The 19,928-nt window shown below is 59.6% G+C and overlaps 2 protein-coding genes across 3 annotated transcripts in view; both read right to left on the bottom strand.

The window, feature by feature from the left end:
• Positions 1–12,556, bottom strand: part of DPYSL4 (dihydropyrimidinase like 4) — a 16,670-nt gene extending 4,114 nt beyond the window's left edge. The window contains exons 1-11 of one of the 2 annotated variants that reach the window (XM_034986407.1): positions 11,153–12,556; positions 7,892–7,980; positions 7,140–7,324; positions 5,019–5,183; positions 4,393–4,454; positions 4,218–4,298; positions 2,658–2,726; positions 2,160–2,280; positions 1,270–1,426; positions 818–959; positions 12–182 (exon numbers count right to left, since the gene is read on the bottom strand). In XM_034986407.1, the coding sequence (XP_034842298.1) occupies positions 12–182; positions 818–959; positions 1,270–1,426; positions 2,160–2,280; positions 2,658–2,726; positions 4,218–4,298; positions 4,393–4,454; positions 5,019–5,183; positions 7,140–7,324; positions 7,892–7,980; positions 11,153–11,191 (1,281 nt within the window). In that variant the 5' untranslated portion in view covers positions 11,192–12,556. The remainder of the gene's footprint in view (positions 1–11; positions 183–817; positions 960–1,269; positions 1,427–2,159; positions 2,281–2,657; positions 2,727–4,217; positions 4,299–4,392; positions 4,455–5,018; positions 5,184–7,139; positions 7,325–7,891; positions 7,981–11,152) is intronic. The other variant, XM_034986396.1, reaches the window with a different exon arrangement.
• A 1,789-nt stretch (positions 12,557–14,345) lies between these two features.
• Positions 14,346–19,928, bottom strand: part of JAKMIP3 (Janus kinase and microtubule interacting protein 3) — an 80,941-nt gene continuing 75,358 nt past the window's right edge. Inside the window, exon 25 of the mRNA XM_034986387.1 lies at positions 14,346–16,000. The gene's annotated coding sequence lies outside the window, so the exon portion shown is untranslated. The remainder of the gene's footprint in view (positions 16,001–19,928) is intronic.

Below are 19,928 nucleotides of genomic sequence, written 5' to 3'. Positions count from 1 at the left end.
GCTTCTCTTACCAGGTTGTGGCTCTTGGCAGAAATGATTTTTGTGGCCCTGGGGTTCCAAATAACCAGGTCAGCATCGGAGCCCACAGCCACTCGCCCCTTCCTTGGATACACGTTGAAGATTTTGGCTGCGTTTGTACTGGTCACAGCCACATACTCGTTCTCATCCATCTTCCCTGAGGCCTGGGAAGCAAGACAGCCAAGTTGGGGTGGGGGGTGGGGGTCCTAGGCTCCAGGCTTGTGTGTGGACGGGGGCACCCGTCCCCCAGGCAGCGAGCAGCGTCAGGATCGTGCGCCCAGGGTGCCGCCACCTGCGAACTCCCAGGTCCCTCTCAGGCTGCGCACGAACACGGTGCTCGCTGCATGTCAGTCAATGTGAGGTTCTGACGATGTCTGTGTCCCCTGAAGGACAGGACAGCCCCTCCCCACCAGGTGGCCAGGTGGCCTAGGGAAGCAGGGCGGTGAGAGAGGCCTGGGGTCAGGGCTGGAGTTTGGGGGTACAGGCAGTCTGAGGAAATCTCAGCCATTCTGGGGAGACTAGCAGCGCAGAGTGTAATTCCACAGGAGACAGGAACCCCACTCTCCCAGATGCTTTCTGCAGGTGACATGAATCTGGGGGAGGGCCTGGCTGCCTCACAGTGCCGGGGGTCTCCTCCAGGGGGACCAGAACCGCTTGTCCGGGAGTCCTGGATGGCAGGCCTGGGGGCGGCAACACCCCAGGGAGCCCACACTCCCTGCACAGGGAGTGCTTAGTGGTCAGTGGCCTCCCTTTCGGACAACCTGCGTGGAGCATGGCCTGCGGCCCCCACTCTACTCACCACACATTTCTCCCAGACCACAGACATGCGCTCCTCGATGCCGTTTGTGCCCTCGGGGATGAGTGTGAAGTTGTCTTTGCCGACGGCCTTCTGGGCAGTGGTGAAGGTGCAGTGGGCGCTGCCGGTCACCTGGAGGTCCCCACTGAGAAAAGTCGGGGTCGGGGGAGTCCACGGTGGCCTGATTTGCCAGCAAAGGCCGCCGTCGGCTCTGTCCCCCTCCCCGGCCAGCACAGCCCACAGGTGCTGGAGGGTGTCCGGGAGAGCTGGGCAGAGCTGCCACCCCTGGGTAGGGCACAGGAGGGCCGGGGCAGATGAGTGTGGGGCCTCGGCCCGGGACGTCCTGGGCCAGTGTTTGTGCAGAAGTCGGAGCTGCTGGCAGATTGAGGTGACAGGGGGCGGGGGGGTGTGGAGCTCACGGGCTACAGCGGGGCCACCCTGGAGCGGGTCCCTACCTGGACAACAGGGAGGTGAGGTGGTCTGCAGTGCTGGGGTCCGGGTTGATGGGGGGCGATGTGACGAAGGCCGCGGCCTTTGCCCAGTTCTTGCTCCAATAGTGTGAGCCATCGGTCCCCAGACTGGCAGTGATGGGTTCCCCGAACACGACCACCCCTGCAGTGAGACCCGTGAGAGGGGCCCCAGCCGGCCTGCATGCCCCCCAGGACCCAGGCAGGGTGGGGAGCCTGGCGCTGTGCTGGTGATAACCCTCAACTGTCCCTCAATTTCCCAACGCTGGACAGCTTCCCACGCGGGGGGCCCCTCCGGACCCGCTCCCCCACACCGCCTGCCGGGGAAGCAGCCGGGCGACGGCTGCGGGGAGACACGGTCCGCTCTGCCCGCCCCTGCCTGTCCGAGGCCTGTCCCCGTGGACCCCAGTTCTTCTCTGTATCCCCTGCCTCCTCCAGCTGCGGGGTGCTCTATGGGCAGACCCTGACCCAGCGAACAGTGATGTGGGGCTCCCAGGGGGGCCAAGTTCCATCACACATGGAATCGGGCTCTGCGTCCCCCACGCACACGCCACACTCACACAGACACAGCACACGTGTGCGTGCAGGACACACGTGCACATGTGCCCAGTTCTGTCACTTCCGGGCAAACAGGGCCCACAGGTGAGCAGCTGCGACCCGGACGAGACAGGAGACTGGGCCCCGCCTGTAGAGGGCCTGCCTCCCCCATGGGCCACAGACCCGGGACCCCCCACCAGGCCAGGCAGGGCAGCCCCTGCTTCTCGGGCCTGTCTGCTCCGAGCCCCAGGGTAGCCAGCCGAGCGCCCGGTCCTGAGACGTGACCCCTGACCCCCAGGAGCTCCCCCCACAAGCGTGCGGGGCCAGGGCCTGGCACTCACCCCTGCGCTTGGCTTGGGCGACCACGTCGGCCGCACCCTTGCTCATCACTTTGGTGACGTACAGGGGGCAGTTGGCCTGCTTGGCTACGGTGACAGCGCGGTACACAGCCTCGGCCTCCACCTGGGGACGGGGGTCGCTCAGGCGGGCCAGGGCCCTGGGCCTCCTCCTGACCATCACCCCTGGATCCTGGGCCCAGAGGGGGCACCGTGCATGACTGAGGACCCCGCCTGTGGCTCAGTGCCCAGGATCTGGGTTGACCCAAGCAGTACCCAGAGCCCGTCCTCACCGCCTTCTTGGTCTTCAGTAGAGGCCTTGGGCCACCAGTGGTCATGGGGGGACATGAGCCCAGTGGGGGGAGGGCCCATTGATTCACCCCTCCCAGAGGGGGACAAGCACATCACAGCCCTGCCCCGCCATGGGGTCAGGGTCTGCCCCTGTGCAGAGGCAGTCTGGGGTGCAGTCAGGGTTGGGGTGGCTCTCAGCAGGCAAACTCCTACCTCCTCGGGGCGGCTGAGCACGTGGCCCTCAGGGCCGGTAATGCCGAGCTCCAGCAACCGCTTCTGCTCCTAAATAAACCAACAGGACAACACACTCCAGCCCAGGTGCAGCCAGAGCCCTGCAGAGCCCCAGTCTGGGTGTGATGCCCAAGAGGCCCTGCCCCTGAGATAAGCCCTGCCCCCGACATCTCACATGAGCCTCGCCCCCAAGATGAGCCCTACCCCCCATCTCTCACGTGAGCTCTGCTCCTGAGATGAGCCCTGCCCTCCACATCTCATGTGAGCCCTGATCCCCAATCTCTCATGTTAGCCCTGACCCGGAGATTAGCCCTGCCCCCTGACTCTCACGTGAGCCCTGCACCCCTAAACTGAGCTCTGGGCCACCAGGTCCCCCAGAATCACCAACTGCAGAGAACTCAGAATGGAGGAAGAGGGTGGGTGACCCCAGATCCCTAAATTACAGATGAGGTACAGGGCTTGGTGAGGGCACCCTGCCTGCCATACTGGGTTCCACCAGTGAGGACACGCCCAGGGGTGTGCTGGGGGCTCTGCAGTTGGGGTGGACAGACTGCATCTTCCCCCAGCTTGCCCTTGAAGATCTGTACCTCAGTGGCCTCTTGCATAAATGAAGATGTGGATGCCAAGCTACACTGTGAAGAATGCGGGAGAAGCAGAATGCCATGGACCCAATAACCAGACTCCCCAGCATTGGTGGGGTGTCTCCCAGGCACGCTCTGCCCACCCACCTGTGTACTGAGCTGGACCCACCACATTCTCCTAACCATGCCGCCGGGCCTGGCCTTGGACCAGAGAGGCACGTGAAGCACTCGATGCCCTCATGGCGGGGCAGGTGGACAAGTTACCTGGGAACCCCACGTGGCCCTCCCCAGGTGTCACCACCTTCGAGCTTGGGATGGGGCTGAGCCTGACCCGCCAGGAAGCTTCTCTGTGGGTCTGGAATGCCAGGGAGGTGTGCTGCTATGTGTGGCCCTGTGAGGAGCCCCCAAACCTCCCAGGTACCCCGCAGCACCTGCACCTGGGGGTGCCTACCCCACAGCCCAGGGCCCAAGAGGCAGGCACGGGACCAGCACATGTGCTCAGTGGTCGGAAGGAACACAGGTCCAGCTTGGGAGGCCTCCATCCACAGGGGCAGAAGGCACTGGGAAACCCCATATCAGCCCCCCAAAAGCAACATTTTGGTTCTGGGGAACTTCTGATAAGCGTGATGATCATGAAAAATCTGCTACGGCCAAAAGCCCCCCAGGCTCCTGCTGGCTTGCCTTCTGATTCTGGGCAACCTACTCACCAGAATATATTCACTATTCCCCACCCCGGGCTCTGTGGGATGAAGAGCTCACTTCTGCGTGTCTAGGAGCCACCCCTGCCCCTCACCGACCCCCGCCCACCCTGCAGGCAGCCCGCCCGGAACCTGACCTGGACCCGGGCCCGGACCCGGACCTGCACCCAGACCCTGACCTGGACCCGGACCCGGACCCTGACCCGGGCCCAGACCCGGACCTGCACCCAGACCCTGACCTGGACCCGGACCCAGACCCTGACCTCCTCCACGATGTCCCCGTTCTCTGCGTGCACTTGCGCCAGGGCACCCAGGTCCCGGATGATGCTGAAGATCTCATACATCTGGGAAGAGGGCACACGAGGTGTGTGGGGCTGCGTCCATCCTGCTGGCAGCCTGAAACACCTGCTGTGCCCTCCTCTCAACACCTGCCCTCACCTGGCCGTCTGTGCATTGGCACCTGTCCTTGTACGCTGTGAAGACCAGGAAGGAGTTCACACCTGGAGGAGAGGCAAGAGGGGTCAGACGCTCGGCTATTGTCGGTCGGATGCCCAGGAGCCTCCACTGCTCCCGGATCTCCTCCCACGGGCGCCTGGTCCGAACTAACACATCAGCTCCGCCTTGAGACTCTAATGCGGTTTCAGCTTTAGGACTTTTGATTAAAAGAGCTTAAGCCTTGTTTCCCGACTGGTTGTTGCAACACAGGCAGCATAGAGAACTGTGGGTTTGAAAGCATTCTGCTCCTAAAAAGACCTTCAAGGTCTAGGAAGATGTGCAGCCCTCGTCCTTCACCCGGGGCAGGAGACAAGGGGACTGGGACAGCTAAGGGCAACTAGAGGACACATCCCTCAGATGCAGAGGTGGATGACCTCCTCGTCTGGATCCTCTGGAAGTAGAACAGACCTTCAGTATGTCCAACTTCTCCCCAACTCCCAAACACCTCCCCCACCCCGGGGCAGACGGATGCAGAGTCCAGCCTGGCCAGGGGCCCCAGGGAAGCGCCCCTTCCCAGCCAAGGCTAGGGAAGCCCAGGCCCCCAGGCCAGCCTCGGGAGATGCCCTTACCTTTGTCCTTGACCAGGGCCTCCAGCTCCTCCCGGATGCTCTCGTGCCAACGGGGGATGTCCACGTGCAGGGAGTAGTCACAGCAGGCCCCGCTGTCCGCGCGCTCCCGCCACTGCTCATAGGCCACCAGGAGGCTCACGCCCATGTCGGGGAACACATGGTCCACTGTGGGGGGCACTGCGGTCAGCTGAGCCCCCACTCCGGTTACTGGGAACCACCCTGGCCTCCAGGGGAGACGGGTTTCACGTTCCCGAGAGATCAGAAAGTGCACCTGGGGAGCAGTGGAGAGGCCGCAGGCCCCTTACGCGGGGCTGCTGCCACCATGAACATGCCCATCGGCCCCACATCCCCCAGCCTTTCTCTGAGCAGAGGAAGAGGGGCCGGATTCGAGCCCCCCTAGTCCCTGATGGACACATTCACCCCAAGGAGCACCGGTGGCAGTTAGGGTGTCTTAACCTCCCACACAGGTGTCTACCGGAGGGAGGCGCACCTGGAGGGCCCGAGGAGGGCAGGGTGGGGCGGGGCAGGTGCGGGCGCCGTCCATGGTGCTGAAGCTGGGCAGCCTGCCCGGAGCGGTGGCATGGGGCTGGTTTCCAGGGCTGGTCTCCCTCGCTTGTGCCTCACGGACTACACGTACCTCCAACAGCGCCCCCCCACCCCTGGGGAGACCAGGGGTGCATGGCTGCTGCGCTGTCACTCCCCCCACCCAGCCTCAGGTCCAAGGTCCAAACACTGCTCACGGCCTCTCCTGGGCACAGGGAAAGAGCTCAGAGGAGGGGTGGCCAACAAGAAGGCACACCCACCCAAGGGTTACTGGCCCACGCTGTGCCTTCCTCCAGTGCACCCCTCATGGAGGCCCCCCTGCTTCCCACCGCTCAGATCTCATGCCCAGGGCCCCGTGGGAGTGTATGCCACCCCACCCCGCGGTCCCTCGGCAGCTCCAGCCTGGGCCTGGCAGGCTGAGGAAGACACACGGCTCGGCAGAGGCCAGCCTTGCACCTGTAGCATCTGTCCATCCTCACGGGGACACCCCACGGCTTGTCTGATGCCTCGGCATGGGCACGAGCAGGTGACAACCACGAAGGTGTCCTGGCCAGCCTTGGCCACCAGTGACGAACATGAGCTGTAGCCAAAAATGGCCAGTCTCCTTAGTCAAACTAAAAAATGGATCATTGTTGGCTTTTTTTTTTGCCTGGTGGTTGAGTAATGGCTAAATACCACTTGCGAAGTAGCCCAGGGTCTGGAGGCAGCAGTGACAGAAGGCACCGTGCACCATGCACAGCAGAGCACCTCGTGAGCGCAGCCCACCCTCACAGCCTTCTAGGGAGGGTCTTCCTCCTCCTTCTGCTCAGGTTAGCAGAGTGTGACTTCTAAAAGTTAGCTGAGTTACCTGCAGCCAAAGAGCCCGAACACGGTGCAGCCAGCGTTCAACTAGGCGTGAGAGGCCAGGGGTTAACCACAGCAGAGACGCCTGCACTCACACCGCGGAGCTGACGGCATTCAAGGCCACCAGAGCAGGGGCTGGGTCCCGTCCTGGCTCTGCGCTTACCACCGTCAAGTCCACCACAGGCAAGCCCATGCACCTTGCAAGCTGCTAGGTGGGGCTTGCCTGCCGAGCTCCCACGGCATATGAGCTGCCGCCCAGCACAGGGCCAGCACTAAACAGAGGGCGAGCATCTCTGCCATTCTTTTCCTAAAAACACAGCCTCCTTCTTGACACAGGCAGGGACTTCGTGCAAACCAAGCTTCAGAGGTGCGGGGCTCAGGAGCAAATGTATCTGTTTTAGACAACACGACCCCCTCCGCGTGCACAAGGCATTTTGGTTTTGAAAACCTAGTCCCTGGCCAGCTGCCAGCTTCCCAGGAAATAATAAATTCCTGGGCACACATCCATTTGCTCCCGTGGAAACCCCAGGAGCATTCCAGAGCTGGCCAAGGCAAGATGACTCACAATGCGAACGGGGAAAACAAAAGAGTATGCAAGGATTTCCTAGATTGAAAGGTAATAAAGGGAAACAGACCCCTAAAAATGTCCCATTTTAAGGCTCTTCCCACAACACACAAGCTTGGCTAGTAGAACAAGGCGTGGGATGGGTGCCCCGCACACCAGGAGACACTCACGGATCATGGTGGTCCCTCCCGCTAGGGCGGCCTTGGTCCCCTGGCAGAAGTCGTCTGCAGGGGTCATGCCCAGGACAGGCATCTGCAGCCTCGTGTGGACGTCAACGCCGCCTGGCAGGACCAGCAGGCCATGCGCATCGATGGTTTTGATGCCTCCAGGGACAATGAGGTTTTCTCCAATTTGTCTGAAAGCAACACAGATTTCACTGGTTATCAAGAGCCTGGATCAGAACACAAACGGTGAGGCAGGGAAGCATCTGCTTGGGCCCCTGGAGGAAAAGGGCAGCACAGTCAAGACTTCGCTGACCAGGCCCCTGGAGACCATGAGAGAGCACGACATCCCACCAGGGGTTCGAGACGGTCACACAGAGGATCGGACCTGGGCCTGTGTGACTGCCCTTGTGACGTCCGTTGGCCTTCCACGTGCTGTTCTACTGACTGGTGGCTGGAGCGCGTGCAGACAACGAGCAGAGAAGCTAACAGGTGCGGTAAGTATTTATTGAGCACCTGCTGTGAGCCCCAAATCGTCCTAAAGCTATGATAACACAAATGAATGTCCTGCTTCCCGAGACCTTGCCACTAACTGGCGAGATCTCTCGTGACTCAAGGCCTGGGCTTGAGCTGGGTTTTGGAAAAGGAAAAAAAAAAAAAAAAGAAATTTAGGTGGAATTCACCCAAAAGTAAACTTGTGGATAATCTGTGATCAATGTGTACACATGTGCTCTGTGAAGATATCTGAGGCAGAAACTCACTTTATCAAACCATCTTCCACATACAGATCAGCATAGAAGGACTGGTCATCATTGACGATCTTCCCACCTTTGATCAAAAGGCGGTCGCTCTATCGGAAACAAACAGAAGATGGGTAAGTTTTCTCCAAACCTAGTTCCTCAGCATCGTCCCTATAACTTCTTACCCTGGGATTATGCTCGAACCCCTCGGGCACGATGCGTACGCACAGAGGTGGACACAGAAGCCTGCGCTGTCCTCCACCCCCCAAGGATGGAGCGGAGGTGACCGGCGGCAGGGCGGCTCGGCGGTGGCTCCCACAGGCCCCGAGCAGGTCCCACACCCACAGGGCAGGCAGGGCCCGCAGTGTGGCCTCGCCAAAGGCACAGCGCCCCATGGGGGCCAATGTGGGTGAAGGCGTAGCAATGAAATGCATTACATTTAAATAGTTATCGCCTAATTCATAGAGCTCAGGCTGAGGTCAGAGGGGGACAAAGTCACAGGATCCCACCCTGGCCTGGAGGGTCGGCCCCCCTCGTCAGCCCACACAGAGGCAGCTCCTGGATGGCAGCTGGGCTCCGGTTCATACCAGAATGGTGTGGCCTATCGTGGTGCCAAATGTGGGGGTTAGAGCAGTGCCCCAGCAGGCAGGATCCCTACCCCGGGGGGGGGGAATGCCTCCCAGCACAGGGAGACAGACAAGGATGAGAGATTACACAAGGCCATCGCAGACTGTGACAGACCAAGAACACAAAGAGGCTGATGTCACAGCGTGATGGGAGAGGAGGCTGGGCTGCTTCAGGGACAGAGAAGGGCCTATTGGAGTGTCCAGCTGGACATGAAGTGGCCAAGGACGGTGTTGCAGGCCAGGGGACAGCCCCTGCAAAGGCCCTGAGGCAGGAACAAGCTTGAGTTGATACCGGACACAAGAGGAAATGGGCCAGAACCTTCTGAGGGGAGGGGTGAGGGGACCAAGAGCCTGATGCAGGTGGGACATGCTGGGCTTGGGGTGTCAGTGGGCCCCACTGGGGGGGCCTGAAGGGGGGGTTTGAGCACGGTCTGGTGGATCACATTGGCTCTGTGTAAAAAGTAGAATGTGCTGTTTGAGAATGGAACCGGGGCCATAGCCTACTGCCGTCTGAGCCTGCGCAGGTGAGATGGGGGGCCTCAGGCCAGAACCCTGGGGCCAAGCAGAGATGGGGTCCAAGAGGCTGGGAGTCGGGCAGGCAGGAGCTGCGGATGGAGAGGCCATGGGGGTGAAGGGCCAGGAAGACATTGGGGTGATCACAGGTCGTGGTGCTGCCTGGAGGTATCCCAGATGGGTGACCAAAGTGCCAGCAAGCGAGGTCAGCTGTTGGTGGGTCACCACCACAGCACGGAGCTGTGGCACCAGGTGGGGGTTGATCTAGGGCTCGGCAGCCATAAACCACTTCTAGGAACCTCACCAAATGGTGGAGAAGGAGCGTAGAGGGGTAGAAAGTGGAGTCATGCATGGAACATTACACGGTTGTCAGGGGTGATGGTCTGACCTCAGGTGAGAATTACGGGCAGAGACATGGAAAATGAGCAGAGACGCAGAGTGCAGAACGCTGTGGATGGGAACCCAGCTCTGCGGCCCTTTTTCTATCACTCAGTTTGAGCCTCAGCACTCCCTCTGACCTGTCCAGGCATGTGGACCTCACAAGGAGGTCTGGCCCCTTGCCTGGGGCTTCCAAGTGTCCACCCAGAGGCCAGGCCAGGGCTCTTCACACACCATCAGCCTGATGCCACGGGAGCCAAGCTGTGCAGTGTGATTAGCAAGAACCTACGAGACGGCTGAAGCAACACACAGCCCACTACGTGGGAGCCTTACTGCATTATCCTCCGCTCTTCTTGATATCCATGTGGACCGTGTTCTCAGGATTCTAGTCACTAGTAAAACCACCACCCACCGTCTGTCTACACAACAGCTGACAAACTGCCACAGGCCAAAGGCAGCCGCCAGTGGACCGACTCATTCTCAGATAAACTCAAGGACACCCAGGAAGGGGAGGGCTTTGGGCAGAAGAGACTTGTGGTCTGCGTGTTCCCCACTGTCCCCCAGTTAGGAAGATCTGCGTGTCCCCCACTATCCCTCAGTTAGGAAAAGACCTGTGGTCACTACACTTCTACACTCCTCCGCTGTCAGGCACCTGAGCTCAGACTTTGGAAACTGTCCTGGGTTTGGAACCAAGAAGGAAGTGCAGCTGAGATGCAGGGCTGTGCTCATCCGACCAGGCTGCAAGTTCCCCTAAACCAGATGCCTTGTGTCTGTCCCACCCGCACCCAAACCTGTGCTTGCCGCTTGGCAGGCTTCCCGCATCATCTGGACCCTGAGCCAATCTGGAGGCAGGAACCCCTCCTGAACGGGAATGGAGGGGGTCTTTCTTCCCTGAGCATCTCTCAGGAAGTGAACCCGGCAACCCCGCCACCCTCCGGCTGAGGTCAGCTCCAGAGTCGGGTCTTAGCCCCGCCGGCGCCCCCTGCCCCCGTCCAGGTGGCGCCGGGGCGCCTCCCTCCCTCCCTCCGCCTGGCTTCTGGAAGGGGCGGCTTTGTTTCCCGGCAGCTCGGGATGGACCGTCTGACCATCCGCACCCGTGCATGTGGTTGTTGGGGGGAGGGTGTCTCTCCTTCCGAGGTCTGGGGCTGCCAGAGTGCCCGCTCAGCCGCGACCAGTGAGCGCTCGCCTCCCCTGCGGTCTCCGAGCCCGGGTTCAGTAGGGGGGTCCGGGCCTCCAGGGGCTCCGGGCTGAGTCGCTTTGTCTCGGACAAAGAGCTCCCAGCACGGCGGACGCGCGGTCCGGAGCTAGCCAGCGGCGCCGTGCGGGGAACAGCATCCGCGCCCCAGGCCTGGCCGGCGGTGCCAACAAAAGGCCGCGTCTGCCCGCCAAGCCCCGGGCAGAGCCCCGAGACCAGGTTCGCCCGCCTCGGCGCCCGTCCACCGCGGGGAGGGAGGCACCTCTGCGCTTTGCGGAGCAGGCCTCTTCCCGGCCCCGCGCCCTCCCCGGGCGCAGAGGAGGTCCCGGGAAGGCGGCATGGCCTGGGACCTGTGCGTCCGGCTCGGGAAACGCGTCCGGGGAGGCGCTCGCGGAAAACCCGGCCGCCGGCGGCGCGGGAAGGAACCCGGCGGGAAGCGCCAGCGGCGGGACAGAAGCACGCACCGGGGCTAGACCCGGAGGGCAGAGCGCTAGGAGCGGAGCCGGGACAGTCCACCCGGGGCGGTGGGCAGGGGGCGTGGGGTGAAGGGGGGCTGGGTGCGGGGCTCACCGTGATCCGGGGGATGCTCTTCTTGCCCTGGAAGGACATCCTGCTCCTCCGGCCGGCGCGGTTGCCTCACTCGGCCCGCGCCGCCTAGCTCAAGCGGAGCTGGGCTGGGGTCCCGGGCGGAGGCGCGCAGAGCCCGGGAGCGTACGTGGGGGCGCAGAGCGTCCGAGTGCGAGCACGCCAGGGCGCACGGCTCCGGTTCCGAGCCCCGCCCCCGGGCCCGCCCCGCCCCCGGCCCGCCGCTGCTCCTTTGCGTTCAAGCCCCGCCCCAGCCGTGCTGAGGACCTACCAGCTGCGCGGCCCACGGCCCCTGCGGTGGCCACGGCCCGGGTCCCTGTGCCCCAGGGCCCACGCGGACCCGCGGACGCATGCTGCGTGGGGAGTGGGAGAGGGCTGCGACAGGTCCTGGCCGCTGTGTGTGCGGAGTTTGCACCCCCGGAAGGAGGGTGGAGAGGTCCCGCAAAGTCCTGCGAGGCCCGCCCTCGCCCCTGCCCCGCGGACCACCGCCAGCTCCCTGGTGACCCGAACACCCAAGGCCGCGGGGACTGAACCTAATCGCAAGTCCAGGCCCAGGCGCTGCGGAAGCCGGACTCCCTCCGGGAGGTGCCTCTGGCCAAAGCCTCGCTCCTTAGCATCTATGGCCCGGGCCTGGATCGGAACGCAGGGCGGTGTACGGGCTCTGGGACCCGGCGGTGGACACACGTCCACAAGGCTGCTCTCCGGAGGCCGCGCGGAGCTCGGGGACAAGGGGAAGAGTTGAGGAGACACAGACAGAGATAGAAAGGGATAGCGAGAGGAAGAGACAGCTACCCAGCGCCCCTGACGGACCAGAGGACCAAAACCAAGGCAGAAGAGGCCGAAAGCGCGGGCTGGGGCTGAGGCGCCGCGCAGGACAGCTTAGCCCCAGGCACAGAGGCGTTCGGTCAGGGAGAGGGAGGCCCCTCCCGATCCCTCAGGCCCCCTCGCAGAGCCTGGGGATTTGGGAAGAGGACCAGCCCCTGGCCCACGCCCCGGCGGCCTCTGCCCTGCGGCTACTACCTGCTGGGGGCCGCGGCCCTGGTTCAGCCGGGCGGTCTCCCAGACTTGCCGCAGCCTCCGGGCCATGTCGGCCTGGTTCGCCGGGTCCCTTCTGGGTCGCCACGTGGCCCGCTGTAAGGCTCTCTAGCCCGAAGGCTCCGACGGCCGCCGCTCGACGCGTCCAGCTGTAGCGTCTTATTCTCAAAGGCGTCCTCCACGCAGCGGAAAACGGCGCCGAGCTTGGGCCGAGCCCGGGGGCCGCCTGCGCCCAGCGTCCCGAGGCCCGCGGGCAGAGGTTCGGCGGGCTCCTGTGGCTGGCGTGCGGCCATGGCGACAGCGGGCGAGGGCTCGCCGGTCCCCCAGCCTCCTGTGGCGGGTGTGCTCGCTGCGCGTGGACCTGGCGGCCCGGGCCTGGCTCTCCCCGCCCCCCTGCCCGCCCCCCTGCCCGCCCCCCTGCCGGACCACGAGCCAGCCGGCAAGGGGCTGGCGCTGTCCGCGCAGGGAGTGCTGAACGCGCCGGGCTGGCCCGAGGGCGCGCGTTCCGTCCGAGCGAAGTGCGTGGGTTCCCACCTCCGGCTCAACCGGCAGGGCGGGCCAGGGCACGACTGAAGAAATCACTGTCTGTCGCAACTCCAGCCACATTTCTGGGCCCCGTGGGAGGTCCTACGCCCGGCCAGGAAGCTCTGACTCTGAAACGTTTGGCAAGTGGAGAGGGTCAGGAGGATACACCCAGGAGAGCTGCTCCTGACTGCCCTTAAAGCCAAGTTCAAGGCTTTGGGGTGAGACAGGGCAGAGGGACTCAGCCCGCCCAGGGTCACAGGACGACGCTGTCCGTCTGTCAAGCCCTGTAGAGACTGACTTTTAAGGAAAAGACATCCCAGCCTCTGTCCTGTTAACGCAGCAGGCATTTCAAGATATAAGTTCGGACAATGAGGGTCACCTTGAGGACACGTGTGCTGGTGCAGCAGGAGCTTTTCTGCAGAGCTAAATCAGCAACTTTCCCACCTCTGGTCCACCTCTGGCTTCCACTCCCCCAAGGTGGTTGAAAACAGCCTCTACTTACCTGTGTGAAGTCCAGTGCAAGTGAAATCTGGTGCCCAGTGTTCTTATTCATGGACAGAAATTCTTTTACTTCCTAACCTTAAATTTTCTCTTCTGGTTCTCACTTGATAAACAGCTATGGGAGGAGCCTGCCTGGTGGCTGACCTCAGCCAGCTGCTGCCAGGCACCTGTGATTTCAGAGCCTGTCTTCCAGGTGATTTCCTGTGAGGCAGGATGAGGCTGCGGGTAACACGTCTGGCTCCCCTCCCCAGTGCGCAGGAGACCCAGTTCCCTTTCTGGTGTGGAACACGGCATCAGAAGTGGCTAGCATAGCCACTATGTCCAGACTTTAATGCCTTGGGAAGAGGGAACTTTGATCCTCTAAGATTTAAAACATTTTTTATTAAAACTGTACAATAATTTACAAATGAGTAAAAATCCTCTGGTATGTATCATAGGAATCACAATACAAAAATATGTGCAAAATTTTGTAGTTGACCACCATACAAACCTATTTTAGGCCTGTGAATACTGTTTAGCACTGAACAGAATATCACATGTTTAGAATGTGGTTAGTAAGGAGCTGCTTCAGAGAACACAGATACTGGCTGGCTATTGCCGTGGTAAAATGAGTCCTAATTCATTGTTGCATAAATTTACAATAAAGCTCTTTAAAATACAGTAAACAAATATATGATTTGATACATATATTTACAACTTGGTTTTCCTGAGCCTAAATGTAAATCCGTTACTGTGTTAAAACACACAATCCATCTTAAGGTTTCAGTGATGGGGTGATGGTCCATGTGGATTGATGTCTCCATGCCTCCAAACCCACTCCCGGCACACCTTCCTTCCTGACATCCAATGCGGTATTGACAAGCCGTGTAAGGCACGCAGGGTGTCCTGAAGGCTATGGGTTCTGCAAGAGCTGAACACTTTAAGGAAGAGCCACAGTCCTTCAGCAGCTGGACAGACCGTGGACACATGGAAACGAGGTGCACACACTCACACATCCGTGTCAACCAGGGAGCTGTAATTTACATGGATTTCTAATGTAGACAAACAAAAACATCTGTGTTGTTGTGGGTATTGTGGACACAGTGTGATTGTGTTGATAACACATGTCCACATCTTGGTTACACAATAAACCTTTCTGGCAACTTCTGGTCCGTCCTCTTGTTTCATGAGAGAGAGTGGCATTGACACACAGCATACCCTGTTTGAGGAGTTGCAGTAACAGAGCCCAGGTACTTTCAGGAAATTCAATGCAGCCCACTGGTTTAGCATGAAAGGTATACTCTAGGATTTAGAAAAAGCATGTAATTTTAAAACACCTGAATTCTTCAGATGCTCACTGGACTAGCAGGAATCAGTGACAAATGCACCTAATCGCTTTTTGCTTTTTTTCTTTCCTTTTTTTTTTTGGCAAAAGCCCAGTCCCAAAATGCTAGATTTTGTGATCAGATGAAAAGAAGGTGCCTCAGATACATGAATAGAAACAGGGATCTCTGCAGACAAGGGCGGGCATCGCAGCTCCATGTGGGCTTTTGGGAACATGGCAATGGTACAAACACAGTTTGGTACGTGGAATATTATTTAAAACATTCACTGAGCCATTTCCACTATGTACTTTTACATTTAAGCAACAACTTAGTAAGCACTGGTCCAGATCTACATGCTTCTCTGCCCTGCAGAGTTTGCCCATTTCCAGATTACAGAGCTATGATAAGACTGTCTGGCATGTGGTGGACAGCCTATGACGTGCTCCACACAGATGTACAACATGCAAAATCACGATGATCCAAATGAACACAGGCGATGTGAATTTGGGTTTCGAGTGCACATCATTAGCTCCTGAATGGCCAGCCCGCTCGGCTGCTACTCCTGGCCAGTAACCACTGGGGCGGCAGCATGTGTCTCCCCATGCGGACTTCCTGGACGCCTGCCTCATACACTCTACCCAGCTCCAGTCTGGGAGTTAATCCATAGCTCCGCGGCGGCTTTGATTAGCTCAAGACTATTGTTTGACATTTGGTTCTGAGCACAACAAGTGCCGAGAGGATGGAGTCATTGGAATGACACAAAACTATGCACGGAGGATGAAACAAGATTTCAGACTCGGTCTGCAAACCCCAGCAGCAGCCTCAGCTGGAGGAGTGGACTCACCCTGTATCTTGTCCAAGTGAGTAACTGTGGTTTTCATGACCACAGAAAGGATGGGTCCTTCCTGGACGAGTGCGGGTTAACAGTGCCCAGCAGAAATCCCACACCTGCTAAAGAGAAGCATATCTGTCTGATCCTGTAAGCTTTCTCCAATTTCAACCTAGGGCATCAAGCCTGGTCTGGTGACAGCCGTGTGCACCAGAGTTGAACACGCCTTCTGATGCAAATAGAAAATGAACCTGACACTTGCAGACACAGTCGCCCCTCCTTTCTGCCCCTGAGAAACACAGCTTGCTTTCCTTTCATGCTGTGTTGTTTGTTACATTCTCACCTGGCTGCAGGTGTCACCACCCAGCACATCAACCTCCAGGTGCCTCAAAAGAGCTAAAATCTTGTCTCCTGGTTGAGCATGCATGACTGCATACACAGAGACTCACGCACATGCACGCACACACGCGCGCACACACACACACTTTGCACCCTCAAGGGTGTGGAGTCGATGGAAGAGCCTCTTCCAACCCGGGAGTTGGGCTGTATCTGGAAGACGTTCCTGGGCTGTGGGCCAGAGCACTCAGCAGGAAGGGAAGTCAGGCTTAAAACGGGCTTCATCGATGTGCTGTGTCCTCTCTGAAAAAGAGTGAAGACAAAAGCTTTATTCTAGTGGGAGCCCTCTGAGGCTCGCAGTGGGGAAGGTGTGGAGAGATGCCCCGGGCAAGGGCGCTGACGGAGTGTGGGCTCTGCACGGGGTGGTCGGGTTACAGAGGCTCCAGCACCAGCCACGGCGCCATGTCTTCAGCAGCTGGTGCAGGAGCTGCAAAGGGCTCCTCCTAGAAGAGCTGCAAAGATGAGTGCAGAGGTGGCCTCAGGTCTCCCTCGCCACGCCTGGGGCAGCTGTTCCCTTGAATACCCAATTTCCATGTCCTCTCGTTACCGAAATGGCAGGCCTCTGCTAGGCACCGATTCTTCCTTATTACCTTTCATATCTTTACTGTTTGGAGTGAGACATGAAGGAGCTGCTCAGGGTCCTCCGCACAAGGATGGGGTGCCCTGTATCAGCTGCAGGGATGGGGGCGTCCAGGGTAGGACCCCTGGACTCCACATGTTCCTAGTCTAAGAGGTGCTGCAGAGGATTCTTTTGGTTTGGGGTTTCTAACCTATCTTCTAAGTAGGAAGACCCCCCCCCCCATGCAGAAGAAAAATGAAACTGGGTGGAGTCCCACACACTCACTCCCCCACAGCACACATCACAGCGGGAATCTCTGGACAATTAGAGTGACACATTGTTCTTTGTCTCTTCAATCGGATTCATATCTAAGTAGGTTCTCCTCCTATGATCTAGTTCCAGGATGTTAGAGATGAAGAGGCCTGTCCAGCCCTTCCGTTTTGCAGACAGAAAAGCTGATGCTCCAAGATAAGAGGGACCCCCGCCTCCCTGCCGAGGTCACACTTCCAGGCCAACCAGAGCCAGGGCCCCTGCCCACCTGCCCACCAGCCCTCCCACCCCACGGCACTGCTTCTCTGAGCTAAGATGGTAACTGCCTGCGGCATGAACCTCACACATGCCAACACAGAAACAATCAGATTGAGAATAACGTGCAGAACCCTAAAAAGTCACTCCCCAGTGGAAGGAACAAGACAATGGCATCTGGTTGCCTGTGGCTGCTTGATGCCCTTTCCTGAGCCGGTCCTGCCCTACTGCTCACACACTCAGTTCACTGCCTTTGTCTCCAGAAGGGGGGACTCTCTGCCCTCATCTGTGAGCACAACACTCCGCACCCACACTCACACGCACATGCACAGAGGCATGGTTCCGCTTTCAGGATTCCAGGCTTCCCAAGTGCCTTCTGCCCCCCAGGCCCACCTCCTCTGGGGGACATGGTGTTCCCCACCCCTCCCTTTTCTGACCATGGGCCCAACTTCTTGATGGTCCCCACAGCCCAAGAACTCCTCCAAGTCGGAGCCATAAAAGCCACAGACAGGTGAGTGTGAGATCACCCGTGGGTGTGACTTTGGTCTTGTGGCCCCACGGGGCTCCTCAGTGCCCCACCAAGCCCCTGGCCCAGAGCTAGGGCAGAGCCCCGGGTGCCTCTGTGAGCAGGGCTGAGGTGGCTGTTGGTAGGAGGGCCCACTTTGCTTGCAAGGTCAGCCCTTGACTGGCGTCTGGGCCTTGCCTGCGAAGCTCTCCCAGAGTGATAAGTGATAAGTGCTGGTGGACTGACCTCGACAGCTTCTGCAAAAGATGTGATGTGTGGCATACACCTATTTCCTTCTGAGGGCCTGACATTTTCATGCACACGGATGGCTGCATTTTTGCTGCTGGGGAAGGGTGTGCTCCGTGTGGCCCCATGGGAGGTGGAGAGCACAGGAAATGTGCTTATGGATCTCTCCAGACTCTGTCCAAGTCTTTGGGACTACAGATCCAGCTGTGTGTCCTGATTACGTCACTGAGATAAATCTTAGCCACAGTACCTCTGTGCACTGGGTCCCGAGAATCCTGGTGACTCACAGAGAACGTGGGTGCTCCTGGAGACCGCCAAACACTCTGCCTCTCGCTCCTGGGAACGGAGGGAGACCGTGCGGCCGTGGGAAGGAGAAGACATGGCGTCTGCCTCTGTGAGCATATATGTTCACTTATTTGGCTGTTCATGGGGCAAATGTTTATTTGAGTGTCTTAGGGGCCAGGTACTACTGGAGTGCACACTGGGCCCGCTGAGGATTTCACAGTGAGCAAGCCGGGGACACCTCTACCACACACGCGCGGCTCCTCGAGAGGCTCACAGGTCACAGGAGAAAAGCCCAGCACACTGATGGGAACACGGATTAGCGTCGTATGGCCAGAGAGAGGACAGGGGAGGCGCTCGTGGCACATGGTGGGGCTGGTGGGGGCGCCCCCGAGCCGCTCAGAGCCCAGGGGCCAGAGCCTGGTGCACAAGCAATTGCCCTGGGATGGGGGTGATGTCCGACCGGGGCGGGCACCCAGAGTCACAGCCTCGCCCTTCCTTCTGAAGGGAGAGATTATGACAGAATTTTCATGCTGGCCTGCACTAAGGGTCAGTGATAAAATACAGAAATAAGCGGATAACCAAAGTCATGAATAGCTTTCATTGCGTAAGTACCCAGATGAGCAGAAGAGGGTGGGGGCACAAGAGGGGGGCACCCGGCCCAACAGACACGAAGATGGCAGAGCCCCGGGGAAGGCTGCAGAGGCAGGACCCCACGGGGGACCTGGTAACACACTGAGTCATACATATGGATTAGGAAACAGCACTCTGATTAATGTCAAAATAGAGCCCGCGTAACAGGCTCCTGCCATCTGTGTTTGTGCCGGGAATTCCCACTGGGACCTCCACTGTTGGGAAACAGAAAGCTGTTGGCAAAGGAGAAGATGTCTTCCTGGGGTCGGAGAAGCCCACTGGGATGGGCGCCAACTGCAGATGGTGAGTGTCACGGGAAAGCCCAGACCCGCGCCTCACCGGGGCTTCCAGAAACACACACAAGACGAGGAAACCGGCCCCACGCAGGGTGGGCGACGGCCAGCTCCACGGGCACCCTGCGACCCAGCCCTTGCTCTCTGCTCCCGCGCCCCACCCCTACTTCCTATGCCACAGACCCAGCAGAACCGGCCCACATAAACACAGCATCAGCTTCGAGGTGAGAAACAGAGCCTTTCCTCATAAGCTGTGTGTCTGGGAACGTGTAGTCAAACATTTTCAAACTAGAAAGAAACAAATGGCAAAACTAACTCGGCTCAGGGCGAAGGTCTTTTTCCCCAAAGCTCTGATTTGGGGGAAACATCAAGAAATAAACGGCCTCGCTCAGACCCAGCTAAGCTTCCTGGCTCCCAGCTCCCTGCAGGGCCTTCCCATCAACCGCGGATGGTGGCCGGCAGGTGTCAGCGTGGCCGTCAGTCCCTGCCCGCCCTTGCGTCTGCGAGCCCCCTCCACAGCCGCACAGAGCAGACCCGTGGGACCCACGCAGAGCGGGGCCGGTCCTTACCCTCGGGGGCCATCCCCACTCACACCACGCCCTGCTCTGGGTCTCCTCCTGAGGCTTTGACTCGGGGGTGGCCTGGTAAGCACACCAGAAGGGCAGCGGCCCTGTCACGGAGCGGGTCACGGGTGAGGACGTGGCCCCAGGACACTCGAATGCTGCGGAGGTTAATTTCATGCATGTCCTTGATGGGCCACCGGTGCTAACATTATCCTGGGTGAGTCTGTGAGGTGCTTCTGGATGAGATCAGCACCTGAATCTGCAGGCTGAGTAAAGCAGACTGCCGGCCCCCACCGCCGCCCGGTGCGGGTGGGCCTCATCCAATCAGGCGAAGGCCTGACTAGAACCAAAGGGTTGGCTAAGAGGGACACCTGCTGCCTGACTGAGCTGGAAAGTGGCCTTTTCCCACCCTCAGGCTTGGGCTGCAACATGGGCTCTCCCTGGACGGGAATTCACGGTGTCGGCTCTCCTGGGTCTCAGACCCGGGGACTCAGGCTGCCTTGGCGCCTGAGGCCTCCTGGGTCCACAGGCTGCCGAACGCAGGTCTCTGGACTTCTCAGGCTCC

The sequence above is a fragment of the Mirounga leonina genome, unplaced genomic scaffold, assembly GCF_011800145.1.
Source record: "Mirounga leonina isolate KUSES-001 unplaced genomic scaffold, KU_Mleo_1.0 Mir_114, whole genome shotgun sequence".
NCBI lineage: Eukaryota > Metazoa > Chordata > Mammalia > Carnivora > Phocidae > Mirounga > Mirounga leonina.
The sequence above is the reverse complement of the archived record's forward strand: the minus strand, read 5'-3'. Positions and strand labels throughout refer to the sequence as shown.